This window comes from Lactuca virosa, chromosome 3 (genome assembly GCF_052849685.1).
Source record: "Lactuca virosa cultivar CGN04683 chromosome 3, Lactuca_virosa_CGN04683_v6, whole genome shotgun sequence".
In the NCBI taxonomy this organism is placed as follows: domain Eukaryota; kingdom Viridiplantae; phylum Streptophyta; class Magnoliopsida; order Asterales; family Asteraceae; genus Lactuca; species Lactuca virosa.
Window position 1 is genome coordinate 79057372 of NC_136428.1, and position 10543 is coordinate 79067914.

General features: G+C 37.6%; 1 protein-coding gene across 3 annotated transcripts; it reads left to right on the forward strand.

Annotated features, from left to right (window-relative positions):
- The first annotated feature begins 5085 nt into the window (after positions 1-5085).
- On the forward strand, positions 5086-8659 carry LOC145166063 (uncharacterized). Of its 3 annotated transcripts, none has more exons than XR_013740338.1 (9): positions 5086-5531; positions 5983-6097; positions 6183-6376; positions 6561-6649; positions 6847-6960; positions 7419-7492; positions 7674-7800; positions 8216-8349; positions 8442-8659. XR_013740338.1 is itself a non-coding variant. In XM_079084990.1 (9 exons), exons 4-8 carry the CDS (start codon positions 6509-6511, stop codon positions 8288-8290), a joined length of 531 nt encoding a protein of 176 aa, XP_078941116.1. In that variant the 5' UTR covers positions 5087-5531; positions 5983-6097; positions 6183-6376; positions 6457-6508; the 3' UTR covers positions 8291-8349; positions 8442-8659. The 3 variants fall into 3 exon arrangements, 2 of the variants coding, with proteins under 2 accessions (XP_078941116.1, XP_078941117.1); XM_079084990.1 differs by having other exon boundaries at positions 5087-5531; positions 6457-6649; XM_079084991.1 differs by having other exon boundaries at positions 5087-5531; positions 6476-6649.
- Positions 8660-10543: the final 1884 nt, after the last annotated feature.

Here is a 10543-nt window from a genome sequence, read left to right on the forward strand (position 1 = left end):
GGCCTAGAGGAATCAAGAGAAGACCAAGGGAGTTCAAGTTTGTGCATCATTTGCAGTTCCCAGAAGGTATAAAGTCGATACCCTGCTTGTTCATTTGCTAGATCCCTTTTTGGGAAGATTTAGGGCTTTTATAAGCCATTCTTGGTAACCAACCATGATTGCAAGCATGGTTGGGGGTTGAGGCTTCGGATCTAGGTCTATGGAGGAGTTACAAGGCAGAAAAGGGCTGCTTTTTCACCCATGGAAGCCCCCATGCAACTTAAGAGCCTCTTTTAGAGCCTTTTTGGCTCAAAGTCCCATGCATGCATGTAAAGTTCGTAACTTTACGTGCTAGATCGAGTTTAGGGACCCAGATCTTTCATTTGGACAAGAGTCGAGGACAGGACTTGTTCATATGATGAAGATGAACTCGACGAGTGTTGATACAACTCGGCGAGTCGGATGAAGGTTCATCCGGGGTTGTTATAGAAGGAGAACTCGTCGAGTCGTTGCTAAACTCGACGAGTAGAGACGTAGATGAGGACAGTTGAAGAGATAGGGACTCGACGAGTTTGCGGCCCAACTCGGCGAGTCAGGTCAACTGGAAGTTGACTTTGACTTTGACTTTGACTTGGACATGGTCAGGGGTAAAATGGTCATCTTACCCTAAGAATAGATATCCGACTCTGATTAAGTGTTTTGTGGGGATTATAGCCGGAGGATTTCCGGAGCAGCAGCAGACAAAGATTTCCCGCGCAGATTATCAGCAGCTACTCGTTCGAGGTGAGTTACCTTCCAGTAGGGGTGGGTCTAAGGCCACAATGCCGGCCCACCAACAAGGGTAGTTATTATATAATTGTCTTTGTGATAATTATCTTGGTATGGTTATGTGCTTTGGTCATGGGATATGCCTGTGTGATATGTTATGTGTGTTAATGGTAGTGGTAGGGATTAGTTTTTCCTTGGCATCGGTCTTTAGGATCGAGGGGGTAGGTCAGTACCCAGTTATGCTTGATTGTATGATTATACCTTGTTATTGTATGATAATGGTAGGGGTGAAATAGTCCCCAATTACTGGTTGAAAGATACCGATGGTAGTTACCGGTTGAAAGATACCGATGACAGTTACCGGTTGAAAGATACCGATGACAGATACCGGTTGAAAGATACCGATGACAATTACCGGTTGAAAGATACCGACGATATTATATGGTATGTGGTATGATGGGGGAACTCACTAAGCTTTGTGCTTACAGTTTCATCTTTGGTTTCAGGTACCTCTTCGTCTAAGGGGAAGGAGCTGGCGGTGTAGCAGCGCATCACACATTCACACATGATTTCCGCAATGAACTTCTGGGATTGTACTCTGATTTCTTTCACTTATGATGTTATGATTTTGAGACGACATTGTGGTTTAAACCTGATGTAATAGTGACAATGCTTTGGTAACATATTTTATGACTTGCTTAATTTAAAAACAAATTTTTTGGTCTCAAATTTTGGGATGTTACACAGCAGCAGGATATCCTAATTAGGTTATGCTTGTTGTGGTTACTCGATGCACGAATGCTGCTTGCTTTGTGCTATAGGGGTCCTGGCTAACTCTAACTAAATAGTGAGCGGATATGTAGCAGTATCCGCAAGCGAGTTAGGGAGAGGTGGTAGGGACTCCTAGTGCAGCTGACATCGGAGAGTAGGTCGGGGAGTGCCCTAGGAAAGCCTAGGATGAGCTTAGTTGGGAAGTTGTATTAGTATAAAGGGACTTGGTGAAGTCAAGGCAGTTCTTGAGGGAAGTACGGATAGATGTGGAAGGTAGTATGGGCCCGTACTACTGGAAGCAGAGGATCCGTACTCGAATCAAGGAAGGTTGAGACAGAACCGGGAAACTTGGAGAGTGTGTGAGAACTCTCGATGATATGTATGATCCTGACATTTACGTGTTTATTTTCAGTATGGCGATTACACGACATGGAGCAGGATCTGGGTTAGGATCAGGGTCACGCTCGGGCTCAGGATCCGAGCAGGTTGATGACGGGCTACGCGAGTTCATCGCGTCTGAGATCACGAGAAGCATCCTTGAGTCGACCCCGGTTATTTTCGGGTCGACCAAGGAGGGGATCGTGGAGCTGATGGAGGATCGCCTCCGGTCATTCAGGAATGATATGGCGTCCAACCAGACGGGTACGCGCACACTGTCCTTCAAGGACTTCAGTGGGAGTGGTGCGCCAGACTTTCACGGGGTGAAGGACCCCATTGCTGCCAGGAGATGGATCGCAGACATCGAGTCTGCGCAGTTAACGAGCTTCTGCTCGGAAGGGTCGAAGGTCCGCTTTGTCGTGGGATGTTTGAGGGATAGAGCTAGAGATTGGTGGGAGTCAGTTGGTGACTCGTTGGGAGCCCCAACCATCGAGGCTATGACCTGGTCAGACTTTGTGACCAGATTCAGGGCTGAGTTCGCGCCAGCTGTGGAGCTTCAGCAGCTGGCCAGGGAGTTCTTGGATATGAGACAGACTACGGAGACTGTGGCAGAGATGTTCTTGGAACTCGGCGAGTCCAGGGCTTGAGTCCCCAGTCTGTTGAGGTTCAAAGAGACCCAGATGAGTGTTAGAAGGGTATTAGAGGGGTACAGGGGAGTGACTCAACATATTAGACTTAACCATGGACCTGGGAATCATAGGACTCGACGAGTGTATGAACAGATTCGGCGAGTCCAAGGCAATCTCCCAACTTTTGAAGATGAACTCGACGAGTTGTTCATACAACTCGGCGAGTCGCAGACTGGACATGTTCATAGGATGAAGGAGAACTCGACGAGTTGTTCATACAACTCGGCGAGCCGGATGAAGATTCATTCGAGGATATTATAAAAGGGAACTCGTCGAGTCTTTGCTAAACTCGACGAGTAGAGTCGGGAGAGGGTCAGATGAAAGGAAAGGGACTCGACGAGTTGGCGGCCCAACTCGGCGAGTCAGGTCAACTGGAAGTTGACTTTGACTGAGGCTTTGACCTTGACCAGGGGTAAATTAGTCACTTTACCCAAAGATTGGTTAGCAGTGTTTGACTAAGTGTCTTTATAGGAATTGTAGCCCGGGAGTTACCGGAGCAGCAGTCAGACATTTCCGGATCAGCATTTCAGCAGACAGCCTTACGAGGTGAGTTATCTTCCAGTAGGGGTGGGTCTACGGCACCAATGCCGATCACCAGTAGGTGATTATGTTTGAGATGATTGTCTTTGTGATAATTATCTGGTTGATATGATTGTGCTGAGATATGTGCTAGTAGTAGTAGGGCGCACAAGTCCCTAGTTACCGGTTGAAAGATACCGAAGGGGTTGACAGAACCCACGCATGCATAGTAGTATGTTTATGATATGTTATTGTATGATTCAGTATGCTTATGTTATGATCATGAAACCAATATGTTTATGTTATGGATTATGTGATAGGGATAAGGGGGGAAATAGTCCCCAGATACCGGTTGGAAGATACCGAAGGGGGGTGGGGGGGGGGGGGTTAGCTCTCGGGTACTGGTTGGAAGATACCGAAGGGGAGGGTAGCTCCTGGTTACCGGTTGAAAGATACCGAAGAGGAGGATAGTTCCCAGTTACCGGTTGAAAGATACCGAAGGGGAGGGTAGCTCCCGGTTACCGGTTGAAAGATACCGAAGATTCTGTGCTATGGGTATGATGGGGGAAGTCACTAAGCTTTGTGCTTACAGTTTTAGTTTTGGTTTCAGGTACCTCTTCGTCTAAGGGGAATGAGCCGGCGGTGTAGCAGCGCATCACACACATATATGGTTTCCGCATCGGATTTCTGGGATTGTACTCTGATTTACATTGTTCCTGATTATATGGTTTTGAGACATAACATTATGTTTTTACAAGTAATATGAGATTGATGATGTTTTGGTAAACTGATTGGGATTTAAGTAATTTAAAAACGAAATTTTTGGGTTGTATGGTATGTGGTATGATGGGGGAACTCACTAAGCTTTGTGCTTACGGTTTTCAGTTTTGGTTTCAGGTATCTCTTCAGCGAAGGGGAAGGAGTCGGCGCGGTAGCTGCACATCACACGCACACCTGATTTCCGTATTATGAGATTCTTGGGATTGTACTCTGACATTATTAGTATTCCACCTCATGTTTTATGACATTGACTTATGAGATTATGGATTTATATGATATTGATGAGGTTTTCAGTAAACTGTTTTACAAGTAACATAATTAAAACAAAATTTTTGGCCTTGAAAATTGGGATGTTACATTTAGGGAATACAAATAAACATTTAATCGACTCTGAACATACATTTACTAACAAAACCCTACATTTTAGTTAACAGACTCTGTCCTACTCTCTACTATGATATTCCTTAACTTATGGTTGATATTTTCACAACAACAATTGAGCATCCATAATAATTTAAAGACACCAGAGGTGTATATTGATACAACTTCATTTAGAGACACCGGATGCGTATCTTGCTACAAGATGATTTCCAATGTATAGCTCATTAAGCCAATTTTTATTAGTTTTGTCTATTTGATGAAAACATTGAAACCAAAATTAATAAATTTTTGATTATATGATTCGATATGATGTCAAAAATATTTTTTCCAAATGATTTAAACCACAAAATTCCTTACTCTAATTTTTTGTCACTACTAGAAAAAGGGCTTTCCTTGGCAGACAAATTACGACGGACATCAGCTCTATGACAGACCCAAAAAAGTCTGTCATACTGCATAAAATATCAATGATTTGCACTAGTTAAAAATGTCTGTCATGAATTTATTCGTTAATGTCTAAAAATTAGAAAAAAAAAAGACACACAATATGTTTTAATGTCTAAATTAAAATTTTTTATTAGTTAATTTATTTAACAGTGTCACTAAGAAAATATAAATAAATATTTTTCAGTATAACTTGTAGTACCTGAAGTACCCGTCATCTTTTCTTGGTATTATTCTTGATCCCCGGAAATATTTTATATTCATTAAAAAACTAAAATAATTAAAATAATATACTAATTATGAAAAAATCGATAAAAGAAAGTTGTGATTTAACTCACCACATGTGTCTCCAAAATAACATATATGTCTTGATTTGTTTTTTATTTGCCCTCCGTGGTGTTATTTCCTAAAAGCCCTAGTATACCCTGTTCTTTCAAAATCGTCAACACCACGAAAATCAAACGAAGAGCAAACATCGATCGATTAGGGTCGATGCGCTCAAAAAATTGACTCGTCGAATCGCGACTGCCGGTCTGCCACCACCGGTCACCCCTTGATATCTCCTTCATCGCCGTTTCAGTCATCGTCCACCCTCACCAGATCGTGAAACATTTCATCTCTATTTCCGTCATTTTTCACCAATCGCCGACACGCCACTGGTCACGCCATGGCCTTCGTTGCTTTTACATCGATTCGTGACCGGTGCCCTATATTCACTTCTTTTACTTTGTTTCCTCCGCTATCACTAGCAGGATCGTATCACTCTGTTCTTAATCCACGTTTCTTGAAGCTCGGACAGAGCCTCATCAAACATGGCACAAGGTATATTCTCTCTCTCTAAACTTCATTTGTTCGCATTTCAATCAGGTGCAATTTGAGTACTTGTATTCAATTGATGAATTTGCAAATCAAGACGAGTTTTCATTCCCACACTTTGTAAATTTCACAAGTTTGAGATTTAAATTGTATGAACGTTTGAGTTGTTACTAAATGTTTTACTAAGTGGTGTTGGGAAGATTTTTAAATGTGGATCGAGTGAATCCAGTAGTATCTCGGCCTGTAATGAAGCAATGGATAATTTTTCATCTCTGATTACTCAGAAAACTCATATTGATATGAGCAATAGCAGAGCTAGATTGGAGATACTCCTTAATTTCGTTAATGTGGATATTAGTTACTACTAACACATACTTCGTTTTGGAATATGCAGTTAGTGTTTTTACTTATTAGCTTTCCTGATTTAAGGCAACCTGACATTTGAAATTTCTTACAGATTATGGATTTGGAGTAGTCAATTCAAAGGTGAAGATAATCCATGTGACCGGAATAAGTGACATGGATCCTTAGTTCCTTACAAATGGTCTAAATCAAAATGGAGATGCGTAATGGTACTTCACATGTCAACCTCATATAAAGAAACTAGTTTTATTATTTTATACTTTCATTCTTTAAATTTCAAACACATTTCAACAGGTGAGGTGGGATGAAGATGCTGGTAACAACAATCAAGAACGAATCTCTCCATGAGTGGGATGAAGATGTTGGTAACAGCAATCAAGAAGGAATCTCTCCATGAGAGATTGATCTTTCGGGTGTATCTGTCCCACTTTTAAGCATTCACCCTTCTCTAAGATTCAAAAAACTTCGGTCCTCTGCAACTGACACAGGTCCTCTGCAACATTAAAACCAATATTAAAATTAGTGTAAAATGTTTTAATCATATTTATTATACTATTTGAAGAAGTAGGTTTTTGCAACTAACACAGGTCCTCTGCAACATTCAAGTCTTTACAAAAGTGATGCCTTCTCTTTTTGATCCAAATTTTGAAGACTTTTTTATAAACACTTCAGATGCATATCAAGTCAAATCTCTAAAACTTGAGATCATTTCTTCCATTGCTACAGATGAATCAATCTCAGTTATCTTTCAAGAATTGCAGGTAGTTTTATTAATATATTTTAAAAAAGATTGGATTGAATATATTATTTATTAGCTTTAAAACCATTTATAGGATTATGTGAGAGATCCCGATGGGAGATTATGTTTGAATTACAGCTTTAAAACCATTTATATTATATATATATGAAGGAATGGAATCTGAGAAGTTTTGATGTTTTTATTTTGGTTTGGATGCAGGGTTTGATCACAACAGAGAGAAGTGGTGTTGACCCAGCAGCTTCACCATTTGCAAAATCCATTGGAGAGGTTCAAAGTATTGGACTCCGGGAGGGATCCGATCTCCTTCAAGTGGTACATTACATATCTTTTCTAAAATAACTGCTAAATGCAACGTGCTTCCATTTATGTATTTGTTTATTATAAAATCATGCTTTCATTTCTTTTTTTCTTATCAATGCTCATCTCCTTGAATTGAAGTGATACGTCTCTTTTTTAGTTACATACCTTCTTTTGTTCCTTTATTTTAACATTCTACTTTCATTTTTTAATAACAATGTTGTACTTTCAATTTTTTTGTCTTGTTAATACTCATGTCCTTGAAGTGGTAGGTTTTTAAATTAAGAGAGAGCTAAATTCAAGAAATAAGAATGCACTTTCATTTATCTGTTTACATTAACATCCTACTTTCATTTCTGTTAGTTACAGCATTGTACTTGCTAAACTTTTTCTTATTAAGGCATCTCTATAAACTTGTGCTGTTCTTTTCAATTTCATATGGAGGCCTCAGATTTTGATGTTTTACATTACAGGTCAAAAAGGTCAAACCTCATGTCCTTGTTGGTTTTTCTGGAGTTGGAGACTTGGAGGTATTTTCAATGAGCAGGTGCTTACTTACTTTTTTCACTGTATTTTAATTTTAACCCAACTTTAATGTATGTCTTACTGCTATAACTGTAAGTCTAATCTTTTAAAATCTTACAGAAAGGTCCTTGTAATTGTTTTTTTTTTTATTTTTTATTTTTTTTACAAAATTAATATAAACTTGATTTTTTTCATATGATCAGGTTCGGAAGCTTGTGTTTTGGAGGACTTAGCAAAAGCTATCAATCTGGTGCATATCAGGAGGGATCTTGTGGAAAGTGGTCACGCGTTGCTAAACCATGCTTATCACAATCAACAAGAATACGAAAGGTATGAGGGTGGAACTGGAATCCGTGATCCCGACGGAATTGGAATATGTGATTCCATTCCGATGCCAAATAAACGGAGTTTAATTCTATCTGAATGTGAGAATCATGGATTCCGACAGAATTGGAATCAGTTATTCCGATTCTGTGATTCCGTTGGAATCAGAATCCGTGATTCCATTCCGCTGCCAAATAAACGGAATTTAATTATATCTGAAGGTGGAACCAGAATCAGCGATTACGACAGAATTGGAATCAGTGATTCCAACGGAACCGGAATATGCAATTCCATTCCTCTGCAAAATAAACCGAATTTAATTCTATCAGAATCCTTCAAATTCCATGCTTGGTGAATTATACGGAAGTATACTACGTTCTTTTGATTCCGATTCCAATTTCTGATTCCATTCCTTTTGCAGGACAACAAGCTATTGTCTAGATTTGGCTTTCTGAACAAGAGAAGACGATTATGGAAAAGTGGTTGCCCGAGTTAAGGAATGGAGTTGTGAATTCTCAGAAGAGTCTTGAAGATTGTAAATACGTGTCTGGATTGGTAAGTAAAAACTTTTTTCCTTACAAAAAATTTGAATTTTTTAATATATTTAATTAATAAATGAAATATTTAAATATGAAATTGTGATGTAGTTGGAAGAGTGGTGGGAACAACTGGGATCAACGGTTGTTGATTGGGTGACGGTTGATGGGCAAAATGTGGCGGTTTGGAATAATCATGTGAAACAACTTCTTGCTTTTTATGACAAGGAACTTTTGTGAGTCTGTTTATTTTTATTTAGTTTGTGTATATATTATATTATATATGGTATTCTTGTTATAATATATGGGTGTGTATGTGTTCTTGATTATTTAATGTTTTAGGGAGGGATTTAATGTTAGGTTTAGTTTGTGTATATATTATATTATATATTTAATGTTAGGTTTAGAGGTGTGGGTTGTATTTTACTTGGAATGTGTGAATGTTAGGCTACTAGGTTATAACCCGTGGAATCCACGGATGACAAAGTAAAATAACAAATATACTATAAAAATACTAATATTTGATCATATATTTACAAACATTTATTTTTATACAAAGTTTGATATATTAAACATAATTGTACATCAATATTTTAAACTAATATGATTATGTTGTGCAATGAAGTAGAAAATTAAATAAGTTGATCTTGTGTTAACAGTAACTTGGACCCACCGGCTAAAAAACTCATTTATTTGATGCTTCATATTGGTTTTTTCTAGCCTTTTGTAGTGATTTTTAATTTATCCATTCGGATGCCAAAAAATGACTAAATTGTATAGTAAATATATAAAAATAATTAATTTTGATTAAAAAACTAATCTTAAATTTTATAATAAATTTTTCCATGTCTAAAATCGTCTATAAGGAGACAATAAATCATCACGAAACTGACCATAAATCATCTCAGTATTTGATACAGTTTCAATCAATTTGATAGCTTTTCAAGGTAATTTTCGATATTATAGTTTCAAAATATTTTCTATTTACATGTCATATATAAATGTTAGAAGTTTTAGGTTTTTTGCTAAGTTTAGTTAGTAAAACAAATGGCTCTACATTATGAAAAAAATTATGAAATCCCTACAAATTTGTAAAATACCACGACATAGAACTGATAGTCACATCATTAATTTGAGTTTTATATTACAATTAATCTCGATTTCAGTATCAGATAAAGTTGCAAGGGCTTTTCTTTAGAAGAGTAATTCTATGACATAAACATAATAACATTGTAACGATCATCTAGAGTTTTCCAACGTCAAAAAAAAAAAGGAAAAAAAAAGAAAACAGAAAGAAAACAAAAAAACAAAAAAATGGAAAGAGTACAAAGTACAAAAGCAAGAAAATGAAAACATGTCTAATATTACACCAAAGCAATATTACAAAGCTACAAACAAACAATAGGACTAATGGACTATAACATCAGAGTAACATGTCTAATATTACACAATAACAGGAAAAAGACATCAACGGGTAATATTCCAAAATAGTGACAACAGTATTTGAGTCGGGAGAAAATAGACAGACCGTATGTGAAACAAAAACCGCCATAGTGACGATATTGAAGCCCATCATCTGCATGACATTGTCTTTTTCTGTTCGGCTATACCAACTCCAAAATTTGCATATCATTTTTCTATAAACTTTCTTCCGATATTTTTCACTCAGCAGCGTACTCAGTCAACTAAAACATATATAAAAAATATCACTATGTGTGCAAGAAAAAATTACAAATTATTGTGGAGACCCTCATCATCGAGTGGCTCTAACAGCAAGGTCTATTCACTTGGTTTTTTTAAGAAAATTTGAGGTTAACTTCATCTTGTGTTAAGACTTATATCTGCCAAAACGTGGCAGCAAATTAAATACACGACAGAAAATTAATTTGTAATATCAAGAAAAAAGTAGACACAAAATTACTTTCATGTTGCAACAATCATAAATATCTTAAATACCTCACATAAGATGGAAGATTAGGACATTACTGAGCCATACATCTACCAAAGAAGTATGTTTATCAAGTAAGCCTTTCATTTGGAAGCTTAGATGCTTGGGGATCCAAAACATAATGTTGGACAATGGGAATTTCGAGACAATTTGTTCCCAATCAGTTTTACATAAGGTCTAAACTACTCCCCTTTGAACATTATACTTTGCATTTGCTGATATTAGTCAAGACAATCATTCTAAATTCAAGGTTCCTAACTATTCT